The following is a 19,538-nucleotide window of genomic DNA, read 5'->3' as shown; positions in this document are numbered from 1 at the left end:
GGTGGCGCAGGCGCAGCGCTGCGCGCGGGCCAAGATGGCGGCCGGGGGCTCCTCGCGTTGGCTGGGGGCGTCCGCCGCCGCCGCCGCCGTCGTCGCCGCCGCCGCCAGGAACCGCGGGCCGGGGGACGGGCGGCTGCCGCTCGTCTGGCTCGTCCGGGGGCTCAGCGTCTCGCCGCCTCCCGCCGCCGCCTCGGCCCGCGCCGCCCGCCGCCTCCTGCCGCTCTGCGCCGGGCTCTGCGCCGCGGGTGAGGGGGGGCGGAGGCGGCGGGCCCTCAGCGGGCCGGGGCGGGGGAGGCGGCGAACCGCGGGCTGTGGCCTCGGGGCCGGGCCCCTTCCCCCGGCCTTGTCCCGTCTGCTGCCCTTCGCGGTGCCGTCCCGGCCCTCACCCCGCGCCCTCTGCCCTCCTCTCCCGCAGGGCCGAAGCGTGCCGCCGCCGCCGTCTCCGCCGGCTTCCACAGCAGCGCCGCGGCCCGCGCCAAGGAGGACTATTACCAGGTGCTGGGGGTGCCCCGCACCGCCACCCAGAAGGAGATCAAGAAGGCCTACTACCAGGCACGTCCGACCTCGGGCCCCGCTGGGGGGGACGCTGCCGGGACGGGCGGGCGACCGCCGGGCCGCGGCCGAGGGTCCGTAGGCAGATAGAGGAGTCGTAGGTGCCCGCAGGCCTCCCTTGTAGGGCAGAGACCAAACCCGCCTTTGGGATAGATCCCTGTGGTCGGACCCGCTGGAGACGAGGGGAGGTCATGGTGGGAAAGCTCAGCACGTGGGTTTGGGGAGCTGTTCAAAAGCGTGGTCTGCCTGCGCTGGCATCTCGGGTCTGCTTCCGGAAGGTCCTGGGATTGCCGAGAGGTTCGGGAGCAGCTTCTGTAGTTCCTTATGTTGGGAATATAATGTGAAGTGAAGGCTTTTAGCTCCCTAAAATACAGATAGCGAAGCCAAGCTTTGCCCAGTGTGTTTTTCCTGGCATGTGAGATACGCTAAAGTAAGTTACTTCTGTCTGTCTCTAATAGTTTGATTTTTGTTGTTTAGCTGGCAAAGAAATACCACCCCGATACAAATAAGGATGACCCTAAAGCTAAAGAGAAGTTCTCTCAGCTGGCAGAAGCCTACGAGGTAATATGCAAGGTTTTATCGTGATGAAAAAGAGGAAAGATTGGAGGTTAGATGGGGGGCAAACATTTCTTCTGTGCATTTCCCGTAAAACCATGGGTTCTTTTTGATGTACTTCAGGCTTGAGTGCATCTGTCCCAGCGGTGTCTCCAGGACATCACTTAGCCCAAGTATCTGATTTAGCTGAGTATGGTTTGAACTCTTTCAGTTTGTGCTCTTTCTTCACAGTGAGTGACTGGCATTGATGCAGTGGTCACTGCCAGGGAATTATTGGTCGGCTTAAATAAACAAACAAGAAAACCTATCAGCAGTTACTAGCTGTTTGAGACAGAGGTACCTTCCACTGTGCTGCACCCCATCCCCGTTTATTCCTGCTCTTCAGCTCATTCAGAAATCTCCCTCTGCTGGTTTTTGCTCTTGTGGGTTTTCAAATTTACCCCAGCACTCTTCTCGCTGGCTTTCACCCGATGTATTAATGATCAACTATATAATGCAAGTTATTCGTGCTTATTATAAGTTAGTAAGATCTTGTCATTTTCCTGATGATGAGCTAAGAGATACCATGGAGGAAGGAGCTTTTCAGTAATTCATATGCTGCTGAGAGCTGGGATAGCCCTCCTGATGGTTTGAGAGTGTGGGCTTGTGGTGGTAACGCCGGCAGCCTTGATTTCTCCCGAGGGATGCCGCTCTGCAGATACCGGCTGTCCAGTTGCTCGGGATCTGTATGGTGTCCTGATGGCATTGTTCTTTTGCCTCAAAGGTATTAAGTGATGAAGTGAAGAGGAAACAATATGATGCGTACGGCACGGCTAGTTTTGATCCTGGCGCAGCAGGTGCCGGCGCTGGGCGGCAGTACTGGAGCAGTGGTCCATCGATTGATCCAGAAGAGCTTTTCAGAAAAATCTTTGGAGAGTTTTCAGGATCTGCTTTCGGCGATTTTCAGAATGTTTTTGACCAGCCACAGGAGGTATGAAGTGTACTTATTTTCTGAGTAATGAAATGAAAATGAGAAGTGAAAAACTCAAAAGGTGGAGAGGGACACCAGTCTGTCACAGATCACTCCGGGAGCGAGCTTAAGCAAGGAATTTGCTTCTGGGAATGTCAGCACGTGAGTGTCCCATTGTATGGGTGGGAGAGTCACGTATTGTTGGTAAGCCAGGTAGATACATCCTCCACACTCGAATATCTTTTTTGGACTCTAGCTACTTCATCTGGTGTTTACTGACACCAGTTGGTGCTGCCAAACAATTCCATCATTGTAGAGGCATCTTTCCTGCTGTACGTTGATTTACATATGTCTGCTTTGATCTGTAATGCTAAAAACCACAAAGTACCTTTTAACTATAAAACAAGCCTTCCAGGATTAGTTTTGACTGCTTAATTGGCTTAATTTTGCAGTGGAGCCCATAATAAAACAAAACCTATGTCTTGTTCTTTGTACTGCAGCTAAACGCTCTTCTGAGTATTGACAGTGTTTATTCATGTGCTGCCTTCAGAAATGCTTACTATTCAGTACTTCTGGCTTTGCTAAAAATGGCATTTCTATTATGAACAGAATTTCCTATTTTGTGCAGTCATCTTTGCTGAGGTAGAGTTTATTGAGGAAGAGCTTGGGATTCAGTGGGATTGAAAGCCTTCTCCTTCACCCATTGCTGCATTCTTTAGAAGCATTAAGAGTTTTCCTGAGGGCAGAAAAATGTTTGACTTCAATTTTTACTTCCTTCTTTTATTTTTTTAAATCTCGTTTCTGCTGCACAACTGCTCATCAGACTGGTGTAATCATTATTCCTGTAATGTTTGCTATCTTTCTGTACCCTTTTTTATTTACATGAGACAGATTATTGCTTCCTCAAGTGAGGCAGAACCCTTCTGAATCTGTTTCTCCCCCACCCCGCCCCCATTACCTGGATGTATTTTAAGCATTGTTTGATATTTGGCCTAAAACAATTTCAGTCTGCTTAAAACCCTGTTGCACATCAGCTGTAGATTGATGTCCATGTTTCCTGTACAGTATATCATGGAACTGACATTCACCCAAGCTGCAAAAGGTGTTAACAAGGAGATTGTGGTGAACATCAATGACTCCTGTGAGCGATGCGATGGTAAAGGACACGAACCTGGTACCAAAGCACAGCGCTGTCACTACTGCAGTGGCACTGGCATGGTAAGTACTTTGTAAGACACAGGTTCTGCTGTGCTTTTCCTTGTTGAGGCAAGTCAGTCCCTTCCACAGTGAAAAATTCTCACTACAGTCATGAGCTTATCTTGGGTGAAACTGAGTTAATGTGGACTCAGATGTTAATTATGCACTAGGAAGATTTTCTTTGTATTAAAGAAGCACTCTGCCCAGCTAAAAGCACTAGCCTTCAGGACGAGATCATCTGGTATTGTACATCCAGCAAACCATGTTTATATAATCGAACAGTTCTGAAATTACTTAACCATATTTATATAATGTAACAGTTCTGAAATTACTTGGGTGTTAAATGGGATACACTGAATTGAGGGGTGGAGGGAGGAGGAAGGTGATGATAGCCTAAGGGTAGTAATGAAATAAGAAGATGCACGTTACTTACTATAAGGAATGATCAAGCTTCAGGCTTTCAATTTCCATGCCTCAAAATGGGTACTAGCAATGAGTCTGTGATCAGAATATCTTTCTGTGCAGAACAGGTGTAGGTGGTCAGGGGAGACTGAAAGCTCTTCCCACTGTTTCCTCGTGTGCTTTGATCTGATGGGTGGCTTTCACGTTTCAGCCCATAGCTTAGCCTCCGTAATGTTTTCCTGGACAATGGGAATAATTCATGCAAGTGGATTGTCCTTGGATTCCTCAAAATATAGATGTTTGTAGTTCCTTGTGAAATAGCACTGTAAGGAGCTTTGTTCCTGCTTGCGCATTAAAGCCTAGAGATGAAAAGTGCTATGTTTCCCTTGAACTTGCTCATAGTAGTGAGGGTTTTTGGTAGAAATCAGAATGCGATGGCAATTGAATCTGATCCAGCGTCTCACAAGCAACATCCTCTTTGGATTTCTGAGCCACTTTTCTGCTCCATATCTTGCTAAAGGATATCGCTGTCCTGTCAGGTTGCACGTGCAGTTAGAGGGACTCAAATATGCTGGGCCAGTCACTGGCAGTGTTTTGTGGAAGTGAAAAGTACCATCTCAGTACTAAATATTTGTATGATCTGTGTTTTCTTCACTAGGAGACAATAAATACCGGCCCTTTTGTAATGCGATCTACGTGCCGACGATGCGGCGGTCGTGGTTCCATCATAACAACACCATGCGTAGTATGTCGAGGAACGGGGCAAACCAAACAAAAGAAAACAGTGATGGTACCTGTGCCAGCTGGTTAGTGTTGTACTCGTGTGCTGCTCTCTCTTAAGTTATAGTTACTTGCTTCCACTTGGCCAACAGCAAGGCACTTGCCTCCAAAGCATGATTGGTCCCTGCCATGTACGAATGTGAGAGCAACATAAGAAGTTTTGCTGCAGAGAAGTTATCTTAAGAACAAAGCGGGTTGATAGGTTGGCAATTGAAAGGGCTAGTAAGGAGATGAACCTTCTGGCCATGGATATAAATGTTTTCTTTGCCCTTCCTGAGCTGAGGTTTTGGTTCTTGCATGGATCCATGGTTTTGAAGGCAGGTTTTGAAGAGTGAAACTCAAAAGGTTTTGTTGTCTTGGGTCTTTCATTTGTCCTTGATGAAGCCTGGGGAGAGGGTGGGAATCTTGAAAGCCTTAGCTTGGCTCAGAACAGTGTACTGATGGCCTTCGTCACCAGAGAGGATAAAATGCATGGTGGGGCTGAAGACTTACTTCTTTGAGACTGCCCTGGGTGAGCAACCTGTAATTTTCCTGCAGTTTTTGGAGGCTGCCCAGAGTTCCTTAGTGTGATGCATTTCCCAAAAGAATTCTGTAGGGATTGAAGTAACGAGCCTGCTTGGGGCATAGTGATCACCTCAGAGGTATAAACATGTGCTGACACCTCCTCCCTTTGGCCACAGCTCCTGGGCTCCTGTGGAGAGTGTTACTGTGCTGCCCACTGGTAGGTCTTGTGCCTTGCCCTCCTGGATGTGTGAGTGCTGCTGTGGTGGCTGGCTTTTGGGGATGGCAAGAGTTGTAGGTATTCAAGTAACGTGGATTATAATGCAAGGTAACTTTCCCTCTTTTTCTTTGATTTCAGGCGTTGAGGATGGACAGACAGTTCGGATGCCCGTGGGGAAGAAAGAAATTTTCATTACATTCAGGGTATGTATTGTTATATTGTTGGCTGTTTTCATTATTTAAGTTGGTGCTTGTTCCCTTTGCAACTGCTTGGGAAGTGACTGACTGAATGGGGGATGGAGGAAGAAGAGCGAGTGATCCTTTGAAACAGCTGAGGTAACATGATCCATATGAACTTTGTGAGATAGCAGAAGATCAGCATTGTAACAAGTGGTGTTAGGTTAAGTCTGCTCATTAAGAATTGCGCTGCTTGTTCTGGGATGAGGCCCTTATGGTACTGTGCATCAAAATGCAGAGTAGGTTCTTGATGCCTTGAGTCTTTGACTGCGAGACGTGAAGGAGCTGTCTGCTTGCATGGGTGGAGAGCACTGAAGAGGGTTGTGGGAATGCCCGCGAGAAGCTGGCTGGTCAAGTGTCCTTTTGCAGACACAGGTTAAGTAAGTGCTGCTTTGCACATTTTGTAGCTGGGGCCCTCTTCTCCTCTAGGTATCCTGTCCCATGCATCTCTGTCAAGGAGAAAATTTTTTTCAGAACCTTTTTTGTGGTGCAGGAGGATTTAATTCTCTTCCAGCTTGTGAGGCCATGGCAAAGGTGCTTGCCTCCCTCTTCTCTTCTGGCTTTCCCCTGTTCAGGGTAGCGGAGAAGGCAGTGTCTTCTCTGTCTCCACAGAATCATATTGACACTGATAAACTAACAACAGGATTAGGGGAGGGAGTTGCTGTGATAAGAAGCAGGCATCCTCCTAAGCCTCTGGCTAATTATGGTTATGTGAAGATCTGTGTTTTTCTAAAAGACTGAACATTAACTTACACTTCTTAGCCATGCAGTTTGTGGATGGTAAAGGGTCAGACTACAGCATTGTGATATGTTTTCTCCTGAGAACGTTCAAAGCAGTTTACCATGAGAACTTTGTGGTGGTGTGTTCACTTTTCTTTGGAACTGCCTGCCTTTTAGGTTCAAAAAAGTTCTGTGTTTAGAAGAAATGGAGCAGATATCCACTCGGACCTCCTTATTTCAATAGCACAGGCTGTTCTGGGAGGCACAGCGAGATGTCAAGGCTTGTACGAGACAATCAATATCACGGTAAGTACCATTATGGGGAAGAGCTTGGGCATAAATCGATGCGGGACAGCAGAGGCTTCTCCTTAGCTCAAAGGTGGTGCAAATCTCCCAAGTCTGCCAGTATTGTGTCTCAGACTTCTTCAGGATTGAGCGTCAGGTAGTTTGTGACCTGCTTGGTCACATGTCCTTTCCTATTGCTGTGTAGGGACAGGGAAAGGAAGGGCCGGGTGGATTGCTGGACAAATCCTGTCCAAGGTCTACAGATTGTGCAAGGTTCTTTACTCGTTCCTTCAAAAGCTTTTCTATCATTACTGACTTAGCTTCTGAATGTGTCCAGATGCATGAATGTACCAAATCTCTCCCATCCTACTTTGAAGCTTGCTGGAGAAATAGTTAATTTTTATAGACATGTAATACAATTACTATATAAATGGTTAAACTAGGGTAATAAACGTGACACCTCTGTGTTCATAGATACCCCCTGGTATTCAGCCAGACCAGAGAATTCGAATGAGTGGGAAAGGCATTCCCAAGGTTAACAGCTACGGCTATGGAGACCACTACATTCACATAAAGATAAAAGTTCCTCAGTAAGTAGAGCTAATACAAATTTCTGTGAAAACTTGAACTTTTGCAAAAAACATTGCTCAGAAAGATTTTGTGAAAATTCCTTACTGTTTTATCAAGATGATTAATTTCTCACTCTGCTTTTTATTCTAACGCGAGGTGATGCTTTTTTTTTTTTTTTTTTTTTAAATAATACCATTTGGCAACCCAGCTGTAAAAACCCTAAACCCTGGAAATATATAAGTAGTTCTGCACCTGTGTATTTGCCTGGCTATCTGCAATTCTGTCTGGATCCTGGTTACATAAATTCAGTGTTCTGGCTTATAAGGTGTCTGTGCTCTCACACCTACAGCTCAAAGGAACTGAACTCCTTGGCAGTTGCTTCAGACTGCTTGGCCACCCTTGGCCCCTGTGGTGAAGGAAGCTTTTTAGCTTGTATTGCTGCACCTGGCAAGGGAGCTCATTTCCTGAGGTCTCCCCACCAGATGTGTGTTCTGTTGCAGCTCCACACGCTGCTTCTCAGCACTTCAAAATATTTTGGTTTTTCACTGCAGTTTGGTGAAATGCAGTGGGTCCTATCTCTCCTCTTCCACTGGGGCTTATTCTTTATAGATTGCTCATTTTAAGAGCACCGTAGGGATTCTCAGGATATGCCAGGTGTATTTGTCTTGTACTTCCAGTAGCTGCCTCTTGTGTGTGCTGCCGGAGAAGGTTAAGGAGGTCTGTAGATACATCTGTCCCTAAAGAGAGCAGTAACCAACACCTCTGTCTTTGACCTGCAGGAGGCTGACGGATCGCCAGAGAGCCTTAATGATGAGCTACGCTGAGGATGAGGCAGATGTGGACGGCACAGTGAACGGGGTCACAAATACAGCGTCAGGTGAGCAATGGGAATTGGTGCTCCTTCCTCATGGAGTTGGCATGGGAGTGCAGAGCGCTTCCTGAGGGTTCCTGGGGAGGAAGGTGAGCCAAGGTCACCTTGAGACAGTGTGTCAGCACAACCTGCCAAGCATGTTTTATTGGAAATAGTTTTAGTGTGATGTTAATAGGCTGTAGCACAAAGTAAGGAGGTGGCTTCTTCCCAGAAAGCTTTACTTGAATACTTACTGGGCAAATCTGTGCATGAATAGAGAGAGGGTATTGAGGTACTCTGGGGTCCTGACAAGTTGTGCTGAGTCTCACTGTGGTGATGAATGCCTTCCGCTCCCTGCTTCTGCCCCTGTGCCAGAAGCAACTTGTCTTAGTAGCAGAGGTAGAAAAAGAGAATGTGTTTCAGGCCAGTTTTCTCTGTGAGCTAATCTGTTGTGCTTCTGACTGCAGTGGGGACATTCGTCCTTGAAAGCTGAAGGGCAGTACTGCTGCCAAGGCTGCTCTAAGCCATACTCTGTGCACGTGGGGGAACCTGGGATAGAAATGTTCATTGGTGCTGAGTGTTGGCTCCAGTCAGTAGACAGTGTCCAGTGTGATGGAGGGAGTGAAGTCAGCTGGGAGCTTTGTAAAGCTGCTCTTTAAGCTCCAGATCAAAAATTCTGATTCAGCAGTTATGTGTTTTAAGTTTCAGGGGTGAGGTACCTGGCATCAGTAGCAGCTAAAGGCAAAACGTATGGTAAAACAGTAAGGCGAGAGCTTTGTCTTTCGCTACTGGAAAACAATTTTTTCTTTGCTCGTATTGGAACAATGAAATTCTGAAAGCTGGTTGGGTTTCCTTTTATGCTTGAAACCAAAAAGGCCATTTATGACTGCGTACAGCTAGGCAAAGGTGAGAGTCTTTCAAAGCTGCTAAATGATCCCAGGAACTTGGGTCCTCTCTACTACGCATGCCAAAGCCTGAGGAATATATGGTGAAGTTCAAGATATTGGAAGGCAGGATCTACCAAATACTCACCAATGTTATGTTTTATAGTGCTTCCATAACACAGAAGTTGTGTCTTTTCTGCTGAGGGCAAGCATTAAAGGTCAGGCTTGGGGGGAAGGGAAGAGATCTCTAAGCACAAAACTTTCATTCCAGCTTCTTAAAGGCATTTATGTGCCAAAGGGAAAAAAATGCTCTCCAAACCTGTTTTTTAAAAAGCAAACCTGCTAGTTTTTACCACAATTAAGCAGCAAGGTAGATTCAAAACAACGCCAGTAGTTTGCAGTACAGAAACAGGCTGTTGCTGAAAGCGTGTCCTTGCTCTGGGAAGCAGAAATGCCCTGAGTGGATGGAGGTGTGTTCTGCCGCAGGCCTCAGTATTTCATACCATTGCATCAGTCTGAGCTCGCGAGTCAGCTGTGGGAGGATGGGGCTTTGTGTTCTCTGTGTGCAAAGAAAGCTTGAGGAGGATTTGGGGGTCCTGTTATTGACGTTTTTACTGTAGAAAAAAGCAGATTAGGAAAGAAGTCTCCTTTGTTCTTGCTGTAGCCACTTCTGGAGGGACAAACAGCTTCTCAGGACCTGTTCATACACGAAAATTATGCTCATTGTTGCCAGTAAGATTCCTTAGCAAGGCACTTGTTCTGAAATACTTGTAGCCTTTTTCATCCTAGCCTGAGTTCTTTTTCTCCCTGATACTGTTTGTCTGAGCATTGCTTGTAATTATACAAAGCAGGCTCCCAGTATGGTTTTGCACTGCTTTGCTCTAAAGGGTCATGACACAACCATGAAACAGGAACGGAGTTTGTTCCAGGGACCACCAATACAGTTTTTTTTTTTTTTCCCTGTAAAGTCATGGCTGGCTGTGGTCAAGTTGACAACTTGTTTTTAGTGGCAGGCTCAATTCCAGGTGCTTGTTTCCAAAGCCTGTGGGGTCCTTGACTTGATTGTGCAGCATGAGAATTCCCTCACCAGTTGGAGGGCTGGGGAGAGGGGAAGGGAATGGTGTTACCTGGGCTCATGGTCATCTTTTCCACTTCTGGGGTCTGGGCTCTGCAGTGCTTTCACTGCAGGTGGTCCAGTAGTGTGGCTCACTGCCAGGTGCAGCCCTGTATGTGAGGATGCAGGCAAAAACAGCTGCCTTGACTTGACCATTCCCCATCTAAAATAACCCTCTCACTTCGTCAGGGTTGCTGGCTACTGGTGGGAGATGTATCTGACAACAGGCCTTTGCTGTTTGTGTCCAGGTGGCAGGGCCAAGGCTAGCGCTGACGCAGGCGGGGATAGGCCTGAGGCTGAGGAGAACAAGGAGGGATTCCTTTCCAAACTTAAGAAAATGTTTAGCTCCTGACACCCCATCTGAGGTAGGAGGCCTCTTGTGTTTTATTGTTGTCTTTCCCTCAGAGCACTAAGCAGAATTTGCACTTCTTGGGAGGTAGAAGCAGCAAAAGCACAGCATTGCTTCTCACTTAGCCTCAGGCCTTCCAGCCAGTGGTGTGAAAAGCCCTAGCTGTCCCCTGTGACCTGGAGCAAAAAGCCAGGGACTAAATTGCATTGTTGCTGCAGCAAAAATGCTGGGTACATCTTCAGGAAGGTTGCTAGCCTCCCCTGCAGCTCTGCTTCCTTGTCCATTCAGTGACTGTACCCAATTCGAAGCACTGAGGGTGTTCCCATTAGCTGGTAAAGCTGGGACCAGGCAGTTCTGCTGCCATCGCAAAGCCTGGACTTGCCAGGAAGCACATGTGGGGCTGCAGAGCCTCCGGTGCTGGTATGCTCAGGTTGGACTGGCTCTTACCACAGGCTTACAGCTTCAGGACGAGATCAGTCTTTGTCATAAAGTGCAACAAAGCCCATGTCACGCAAATGAGCACAGTGTTGTAACTCATGGGTGCTATTTAGTTGGTGTTGGCCTGCTGTGAGGGAGCACTGCAGACTTGAAATCATCTACGGCAGACACTGGTGTCTTGGATTCCAGGGGCTCAGCGTCTTGTCACTGCAGGCTTCAAACTTGTCTGTTCTGCATGGCTGACAAAGCATGACGGCAGGTCAGATGGGGAGGTGCCCTTGCAAAGCAGGCTGCAAGGGCTGCTGCGTGCCTTGGGCGGATTCGGTCAGGAGATGTTAAACTTCTCTCTTGCTTCGATTGCAGGGAAGCGTTCTACTGGAAGCTAAGAGCCAGTGGCAGATTTTCTTTGCAGTCGGGAATGAATCTTTCTGGCAGCGGGCTCCGGAGAGCGAAGGATGTCAGTCAGCAGCACGGTGAGAATCCCAGCTGGAGAGGCTACAAACCACTGAGGCACCAACAATCATGATACAAAACCCACCCACTGTCCTAGGAAATGGTAATGAAGGAAAATGCCAGCTTTGCAGAAATGTGGCGCTCTCTCGAGGTTGCTCCACGGTCTCTACTGCTGCTGGAAGCTTATTTGGGAAAAATTAAAGTTGAAATATTATTTAGAATCTGCAACAGTGGAAATGTGAAATAAAAATTGTCCTTCCAGCACAGAGTGGAGCAGTTTGCTGTATGGAGTCCAAGATGGCTGCTGCTCATTCAGGTGCCCTTCTGAATGCTAGATGTGCTTGGTGAACTTGTCACTGCTTATTTTCTCCCAGGAGACTTGGTGGGTCAGTGAGTTTTAACCCTGTCTTCATGACAGCCCTCCTAGCTGTCCTGCACATCTCTCAGAGTGGGAAGTCTCCCTGTGGCTGGGACTCGTCAGAGCCCACCTGCTCTGGCTCCCTCAGCAGCTGTGGGGTTTCTTAGTCCTGCTGATTTCCTGCACAAAGAGCAGTGATGGAATCTGCACTTTGCCTCAGGTTTCCCTTCCCCCCCCAAATTAACTGAAGTTAGAACACAAATGCTGTTGCTTCTGAATGGGTACAAGTCTATCACCAAGCCCTTTGCCAGTTTGGGACAAAGTCTTTTATTACATTAGCGCAACACCCATAGCATAAATGATTGGTCATAGAGTCATTGTTCCTACATGTGTGAGAATACAAGTGGATCACTCCTTCCAGGTGGAGTTGAGCTCTTGCTGTGAGTATTTTCATGGTTACTGCAGCCTGCTGTTGTTAGTTAAACTGTGCAGGTACCATTAGGCCACATACTAATCGACCTGTTAAACAAGGACATGTCGTAGTCTCGCCCTTCTTAATTTGCTGAAATAAAGCACGTGTTGCCTCCTGATTAAACTGCCTGTAAAGTGATTCTGTATCCATGTAAATAAGATTGACTTCATAAAGATATTTAACACGTGCTGTGCCTTGCTGCCTTGTCTACTCTTCCAGTGTTGTCTATCACCCCCTTTCCCTCCCCCAGGAAAAGGAGCAAAGGTCTTCTCTCAGACAAGGAGAGGACAGGGCTGGATGTCTTGAGCGTCTCTCTGGTGGCTGTGACTGACTTTAAGCACAGGCAAAACTTGCCAAATCCAGAGCTCTTATCTGAGCAGTACCTTAAGCATATGGTGGTGTGGGGGGAGGAGCTTTATGAGTCTTAAATCCCAAGGTTGGACAGTCTTGCAAAGGTTTTACTCAACTCATGGGGGCAGCGATTGAAGTTACCTCTAGGAGCCCAAAGGCCAGGCCACAGCTGAGAGCTGTCTGACTTGAGGAGTTAGGCTCAGCTTTCATGTTACACAGCGCAGGAAGTCACTGCACAGTCCCCTTTTGCCAGGGTGGTGCCAACACAAGCGCTCTGTCTCTCCAGGCGTGCTGTTCTGCCTGCTGACTCACCTGTGGTGCCTGAAGCTGGTCCATGGAGAAACCCATGTTTTCTGTTTGTTTAGGAGCCTGCAGCAGTGCCTGTTGTGGGCCTGCGTAGGTACCTGCAGTAAAGACACTGCCCTTCAGGGCCCAGAGGGACTACGCATTCAGCTCACCCCAGTGGTGCTGTATGCTCAGAGCTCCCTAGGAAAGAGGGTGATCCTGGGAAATCAAGCTGCCACCACCCTACAGCTGTGAAAACACCCAGAATCACTGGACAAACACCTCCCTGAAGACAGTGTGCAAAGGTAGTGCTTCTCCTGCCTGCCTGCAGCTGTACAGCCTTTCCTCTTGTTCTAGTTGCACTTGTCTAAATAGCCTCAACCAAGTTGCAGGAGAGCCCTGGAGCGCATGCGTGGACCAAAGCTCTTCCCAGCTCTCGCAGGGTCAGCCTTTCACCAGGGCGCTAGTGGAGAGGGAGCGTGGCTCCGCGCAGCTCACCTCTTCGCCAGTTCCCACTACCTGCTGCAGAAGCTTGGGTGGAAGAGGAGGGAGGGAAGGGTCAGAAGGCAGCCTTATTGTCTGCCACCCACTGATGGAAGGTGCGGGCCTTGGGGTTGAGTTTCATGGTCAGGTCAACGTTGCGGTCTGGCTTAAGGGCATAGAAACGGAACATAGCAGCCAATTCCTTGTCCCCAGGGGAGCCACGTTTCTCATACTCCTCTGGTGAGATCTGCAAAAAGAATTGGGGGAAAAAAACACTGTTGTCACAGAGCAGAAGCTGTTGGGGCATTTCCCTTAGACCATGCAGGGAAGCTGAGGAGTGCTCTGCATTACAGCAGCCTGCCATGTTACTTCCACTGGTGAAGAAGGCTCTGCAAGTCATTTCGGTTGGGGTTGTGTAAAGGAAGCAGCAGCCCTGCCCTGTGAGGGCAAAGTGGAGGAATGCCTCCGACAGAGCACGCTGGTTGGAGATGGGATAAAGCAGGCCAGTCTCACAGTCACTGCTGACCTGGGAGCGCCTCCCCAGTCCACCCTTCTCCAGGTGCAGCGTGAGAAGGAGACAAGGTGGTGGTGGGGAAATCACACCGCACAGATGCTGAGGAGCTTGTTCTGGATCTGTCCCAAGCCAGCTGCCCCCCAGAGCTGCAGCCACCAGCAGGCAGCACCACTAAGCACCCCATAGCCCAACCTGTCTAGGGCCTGCACCTGGCTCTGGCACACAGCTGGCCTGAGTGTGGGCTCAGGCATGCAACCTGCTCTCCCCAGCGGCAGAGGCCTGCAGCAGTTACGAGGGAGCCCTTCCCTGCACTGGGGCACAAGCCGTGGCTGAGGGGTTCTAGAAACACAGGCTTGGGGGATCCGGGAGGGCTCTGGAGAGCCTGAGCAACCCTGGCTGCCCCTGGTACCCCAGCACCCACCCTCCCTGCCTGAATCAAAGTGCAGACCGCTGTACTTCTGCACTGTGCTGGGACCCTGGGAAGAAAAGAGCTTATTTGTCCCTGGGGGAGCAGAACCTGTAGAAAGCATCAGAGGTGCTTTGCTTCTGCTGAAATGTGCTGTTCTCAAAGCAAAGAGCCACCGCAACCCTCATCCATTGTATCGGCCGCCTGAGGAGAGCAGCACAGCCAAAGCACAAACACAAAATAAAAAGAAGTCCTGGGGCCCAGACAGGCCAGGAGCACTGTAACAGTGGTATGGCAAGGCCCTCGGGCAAGACATGCTGAAGGGAGGGGCATGCAGCAGAGACCTGTTCCGTAGATGCCCAGCCCTACTAGCAGTTATCCCTCAGAGCCAGGCATGGACCTGCCCCGGCACACCTGCACAGCTCCATGAGCATAAGTTGTCTCAGTGACAACACCGACAAGGCAGTTTCGGTGCCAACACATGCTCCAGCCACATGCAGAGGCAGCGCGACTCATCCTGGATAACAAATCTGTACACCAAGCTATGAGGGCCCTCCACCCCAGCAGCTCCTGACCTTGCTGCTGGGGCAGGGTAGCACTCATTCTGCTACTGCTGTCTATGCTCAGCCCCCGTACAGGACCCCCCTGCTATTCCACACCAACGGGAGAGGCCAGGCATGCTGCTCCTCTGCTGCTGCCAGGTAAGGGTGCCCACCTGCAGCCAGCAACAGCCCAGCCTGGGCAGGGACCTGTGGAGCACCCAGCTGTTGGGAAGGCACAAGGATCATGCCCCACCACCTCAGGCAGGCTGCAGGGCCCTGAGCCAGCTTCCCCCCACCTCAAGAACATCACAGACACCAAGGGACGCTTCCTACCTTGCTGGCTTCCACGGTCTTGCCCGTCTGCTGGGAGAGGATAGCAGCATACTCTGCCTCAGTGAGCTTGCCAGTGCTGAGCCCGATCACTTGGCCGATGTACTCCTCCGGGGACTTCAGCAGGCAAAGCACAACAGGCCCAACGTCCTCCACCGCCATCCCATCCATGGGGGTGTCCCCCATGGGCAGCGCTGCATGGGAGAGATTGATCCCAGCCAGAGTGCAGCCCTGCCTGAGGGAGCCCAGCTCTGAGGAGGTACAGCTGGAGTTTTCGGCACCCAGCCTCTGAACACGAGGTCAGGAAGAGCCAAGAGCACCCATCAGCATGGCAAGCCACGAGACCACCTGCCAGGCTGAGCTAAGAGACTGTGAGCAGCCAGAACAGCACCATGACTCGCCTGGATCTGCGGCCCTACCTCGGACTTCTGACGTCCCAACTGCAGGGAGTTGGGGTGTCCAGAGACACTCTGGGATCTGCAGAGCAGCCCTCAGCACCAGAAATAGGACTGGGATCTCACTTATTTCTTACAGGCCACCAAACAGGTCTGAAGGACCATAATGAAGCTGCAACTTGTTGTGGTCAACCTGGCACAGGCCTCTTTTCCCCATCAGTCTGCAGCCCTGGTGGTTCCTCCACCCCTCAGTGAGCCTCTGCACAGTGGGAGCAGATGAGAACTACAGGACAGTGACCTGAAGAGCAAGAGGTCCCATCTTACCCAGGACAAAGGTATCTCGCTGTGGGACCTTCTGTGGCTTGAAGATGGAGAGGAAGTTCTCGAAGTAGAATGGCAGCCGGATGGTTGTAGTGGGAACACCAAGTTTCTGGAAGTACTCCTCCACCATGCCTTTGCCATCAAAGTGCAGCACCTCCAGCCGGCCCCCCGTCAGCTGCTTCACGTTCTCCAGGCCACTGTACACCACGTGTCGCAGACCGAGGCGCTTCGACAGGTCAGCAAGCCGCTTTCCCTGGGTGAAGGGTAAAGCCAGCCATGAAGAGGGGAATGGGACACATCAGGGATCTCATCATCCCCACTCACCCTTCCCCTTTGTTGCCCTGGGCAGGAGGGCAGGATCCAACACATGCCAGCTAAGCAAGCTCCTCAAGCATCTGGGACACCAAGCCCTCAGCTGGAACCAGGGCTGAGCAGACCCAGCAAGCCCTGTGAACTGCCCAGGTGGAGCTGAGTCCTCTGCTTACACCATCCGACATTAGAAAGTCCACACATCCTCCAGCTTTGGTTCTAGCTCCTCCACCAAGCACACAAACACCAGCCCTAAAGATCTGCCAGGGCCAACATACTTGCCCTAACATATCTTATCTTTTGTTTGCTGCCATCCAGGCGTGGCAATTGTGCCACCTTGTGAAGTCTGTCCTGGGATTTCTGATACCACAGCACATTTTGGCCCCAAAGCTGCAAGTACAGAGAACTACAGGACTGCAGGCAGCGACAGTCCTGGCTCAGCCCCTGGAAGGCTCTGCAGAGCTGAGTCTTCCCACTCCTCCTACTCTGACTCCCAGGCAGTGCTCTCTGCCACACCAAGTCTCATGGCATTTAACCACTCCCTGAAGGCACCAGATCCAAGAGCCATGCAACTACGAGGGAACAGGGAACAAGTTATGGCTTTGCAAGAACTGGGACCTGGTTTCTTTGTGAGACCTTGGGACTTTTCTGAACTGGCCACTTGAACCGTCAGGGCTGGCAAGGCTGCACTAAGAGCTGTCCCATGACCCCCACCCCAATGCCACACGGCTGTCCCTCAATCCCCCCTCCCCGGCCATTCCATATGTGGTCCCAGTTAAAGCAAGCATTGGTACCTGTGCAATTTCTTTGTCTTTGCTGCAGTGCTCCCAGAAGTTGGTTACAACAAAAGCTCCGTAAGCACCCGTCAAGGCCAGCTCCAGTGATGGCTCATCGTCCTGATCTGCCTTCATTACTTCAGCTCCCCTCTGTTTCAGCTCCTTGGCCGCCTTCTTCATGGGGCTCCGCGTCACCACGCGGACCCTGAAGGTCCCATCTTCTAGCAGAGCCCGGGCCACAGAGCCCCCCTGAGCCCCTGCAGGTACAGACCTGTTCAGAGCCCCAGCTTCCCACAGGGCTCTGCTCATAAAGGGAGCTGGGATTCCAAGACAGAGCTGCCTGACCCCATGCTCTCCCTGTGACACAAGGACCAAGTCCCTCCAACCCACCCTCCTGCAGCCCCCACCGCCCGTTCCCTGGGCTGCTGCTCCAGCCAGGCGGGTGCTTTCCAGACCCCCTGAACCTCCACGGGGCCCCAGGGCCCGGGCGTTCTGGAAGCTATCGATGTCCCTGCCTTTTGCTGCGGGGACCCGAATCACCCCTCTCCGCCGCAGCCGCAGGGCAGGTCACCGTGGTAGGGCCCAGCCCTCGCCTTCCCACCGGCCCGGGCCAGAGCCCGACAGCCCCGAGGCTCTCGGAGGTGAGGCGGCACCCCCGGGTAAGGGCCGGGCCTTTCCCCGAGCACTCACCGGTTGCCCCGAACACCACGATCAGTTTCTTCCCGGCCATGAGGAAACGCGGGCGGTCCCGGGGCTCTGCCAGGGCGAGAAGCAGAGAAGATCGCACCGCCGTGCGGGCCCGGCTCAGCCCCCGGCCCGGCCCCGCTCGGGAGGGCTTCCCCGGCCACGGGAGGGGGGTGGCGGAGCAACGGGGCGACTGCGAGGACCCATCGCCGGTCTCGGCGGGAGCCCGGGGCGGCGCGGAGCCGCCTCCCCTCACAGGGACGGGTGGCGGCGTCCCGCGTCTCCTTACCTCGGTTCGGCTCTGTTCGGTTGGAATCGGCTCGGCTCGGCTGGACCCGACTGCGTTCGGCTCGGCTCGGCTCGACCCGATTCCGTTCGGTTCCGCTCGGCTACGTCCGGCTGGGCGGGCCGCAGCTGTCCATCCCACTCCCAGGCCCCGCCCACCCCCGCCACAGGCACCGGAGCTCGGCCGAGGCGCGCAGGGCCCAGCGCCGCAATCGCGGGAGGGTTTGCGGGTCCCGCGGGAACGTGCCCTCCGCTTGTCCTTGGTGTGGAAACCCGGCTGTTCCCAAGGAACATCCCCCCGACCCCCTCCGGAGGTGGGACGGGTCGTTATCCCCAGGCACAGGACTTGGGCCTTGGGCTGAGCTGGGGGGACGCTCCCTCATCACCCCCTTGGCAAGCGACCCCCGGGGCGAGGCAAAATAAGCAGCGAGGGGGCTCTGGGGCTTTTCTAAGCACCCCTGCGAGCTCCCTGTCCGCTCAGGGGCTTCGCCGGGCCGGTTCGAGGGGCCTGAGGTCAAACTCGTCCTGCTGGGCAGTCGGCAGGTTGAACTTAGTAAAGATGCTCGGAAATTTGGGGCTGAATCAAGTAAAGAGCCCAGAAAATACGCGGGGGATGTGTCATACACAGTTGCAAAGAAATAATTCAGATGCGTTAATTAACATAAATGAATAATTGTGAAAGCAGGAGGTACAGCCCCGACTGGGGCTTCTGCACAGTCATTTTTGATGCGAGGGATCTTTAGCTACAGCTTATCGGGAAGGTGACAGCCGATGGGACTTCCCAGACGCCATCGCCTCTTGAAACCAGCCTCCTGACAGGGTAGGAAATTACCAACAGACCTAACGCTTGGGAGACGAAAGGGTTTAACCCCTTACTAGGCGCAGCCCTAGGACCAGCAGAGAGCAAGGCTTGTGCCCGGAGCAATCCCTGCGAGATGCAGAGCCTAGCGTGATGGCTGGAGGTCCCGGCTCCTGCTTGCCCCCACCTCTCCTCCCCAAACAGTTCACCGTGCGCGTGAGCCCACCCCGATCCCCACCAGCCCTCCACTGTGAGAGCTCCATTAGCCACCATCATCTCCACCATCAGCCATCGACCACCTCTCAGCTGGACTTGGTGGAGGAAAAGATGTGTAATTATGGATTTAGATGCAGCTTCGTTAGAGCTACCTGCTAGATATAAACAGACCCCACCAGGGCAGGTCTCCTAATAGGATGTGCTATTTTCATCTGTTTTCTACACTGACTTCTGCTTAGGATGTGCTATTTTCACCTGTTTTCTACACTGACTTCTGCTTGCTCTGACCTCTCCCAAACCACCCTGGCAGTGGGAGCTTTTGGCGCCCAGAATGAACCATTTGGTATAGACCAGGATGGCAGCAAACCCCACCGTGGCGAGCGATTATCCCATTATTTTGGTGAGCTGTGCTTCCCCCCCTTCCCTGGGCACTGCTGCTCTGCCTTGGGACTCAAGGGAAAGCAGAGTTACTTGCCTTGGGTCTCAGTGCTGCTGTGCCACCCTGCCCACCTGCCTTCACGGGACCTCTCTGCTCAGCTTCTCAGAATTAATAGGATTTGCCTAAATGCCAGCAAAAGCATTTACAAAAGCATAGGATTTACAAATTAAGGCTTTTGTAGAACCAAAATGCAAAATAATGATCAAACCCACATGCCTGAGTGGAGCTGGGGAGGGGAGATCCCACTGCTCCGGCTGCTGCGGTGGCTCTGGCTCCTCGGGTGCAGATGCAGCGCTCCTTGGTGCCATGTGATCCACCGCTTTAGAGATAAACTCACAATTTGAGAAAACATTCAGCACTGGCAGAAAAATGTCTTTCAAGGAAGGGGAGTTTATTCATGCCCTTTTATTTTTCTCTTTCAAGATACAACTTGAATTTACTTGTGGAAATGTTGCCATGCATGGCCCAGCAAAGTGCAGAGCTGCTGCGACACCAGCCTCTTCCATGGCATCTCCCCA

The 19,538-nt window shown here is 51.4% G+C and overlaps 2 protein-coding genes across 3 annotated transcripts; one reads left to right on the top strand and one right to left on the bottom strand.

Annotated features, from left to right (window-relative positions):
• The first annotated feature begins 4 nt into the window (after positions 1-4).
• DNAJA3 (DnaJ heat shock protein family (Hsp40) member A3) lies at positions 5-12,072 on the top strand. 2 transcript variants are annotated; one of them, XM_075018406.1, is made up of 12 exons: positions 5-245; positions 416-552; positions 1,030-1,113; positions 1,871-2,077; positions 3,122-3,274; positions 4,314-4,461; positions 5,295-5,359; positions 6,290-6,418; positions 6,872-6,987; positions 7,747-7,844; positions 10,064-10,180; positions 10,966-12,072. In XM_075018406.1, the coding sequence occupies exons 1-11, from the start codon at positions 35-37 to the stop codon at positions 10,165-10,167; spliced, it is 1,452 nt and encodes a 483-aa protein (XP_074874507.1). In that variant the 5' UTR covers positions 5-34; the 3' UTR covers positions 10,168-10,180; positions 10,966-12,072. The 2 variants fall into 2 exon arrangements, with proteins under 2 accessions (XP_074874507.1, XP_074874508.1); XM_075018407.1 differs by lacking the exon at positions 10,064-10,180.
• On the bottom strand, positions 12,066-17,729 carry NMRAL1 (NmrA like redox sensor 1). Its single transcript, XM_075018409.1, has 6 exons — positions 17,571-17,729; positions 17,288-17,353; positions 16,616-16,854; positions 15,516-15,765; positions 14,800-14,990; positions 12,066-13,251 (listed from the first exon to the last, which is right to left on the bottom strand). Exons 2-6 carry the CDS (start codon positions 17,325-17,327, stop codon positions 13,081-13,083), a joined length of 891 nt encoding a protein of 296 aa, XP_074874510.1. The 5' UTR covers positions 17,328-17,353; positions 17,571-17,729; the 3' UTR covers positions 12,066-13,080.
• Positions 17,730-19,538: the final 1,809 nt, after the last annotated feature.

This window comes from Buteo buteo, chromosome 29 (assembly GCF_964188355.1).
Source record: "Buteo buteo chromosome 29, bButBut1.hap1.1, whole genome shotgun sequence".
Taxonomy (NCBI): domain Eukaryota; kingdom Metazoa; phylum Chordata; class Aves; order Accipitriformes; family Accipitridae; genus Buteo; species Buteo buteo.
Note: the sequence above shows the minus strand (reverse complement) of the source record. Positions and strands in the feature narration are given on the sequence as shown.

Bases quoted from the DNA above. Each gene is read 5' to 3' on its own strand.
- DNAJA3 (XM_075018406.1), top strand. From the start codon at position 35: ATGGCGGCCGGGGGCTCCTCGCGTTGGCTGGGGGCGTCCGCCGCCGCC. The intron at 553-1,029 runs GCACGTCCGACC...TTTGTTGTTTAG, and splicing joins TCAAGAAGGCCTACTACCAG to CTGGCAAAGAAATACCACCC. The intron at 6,988-7,746 runs GTAAGTAGAGCT...TTTGACCTGCAG, and splicing joins ATAAAGATAAAAGTTCCTCA to GAGGCTGACGGATCGCCAGA.
- NMRAL1 (XM_075018409.1), bottom strand. From the start codon at position 17,327: ATGGCCGGGAAGAAACTGATCGTGGTGTTCGGGGCAACCG. The intron at 16,855-17,287 runs GTGAGTGCTCGG...CTGTACCTGCAG, and splicing joins CGTGGTGTTCGGGGCAACCG to GGGCTCAGGGGGGCTCTGTG. The intron at 14,991-15,515 runs GTAAGATGGGAC...TCTCCCATGCAG, and splicing joins GCGAGATACCTTTGTCCTGG to CGCTGCCCATGGGGGACACC.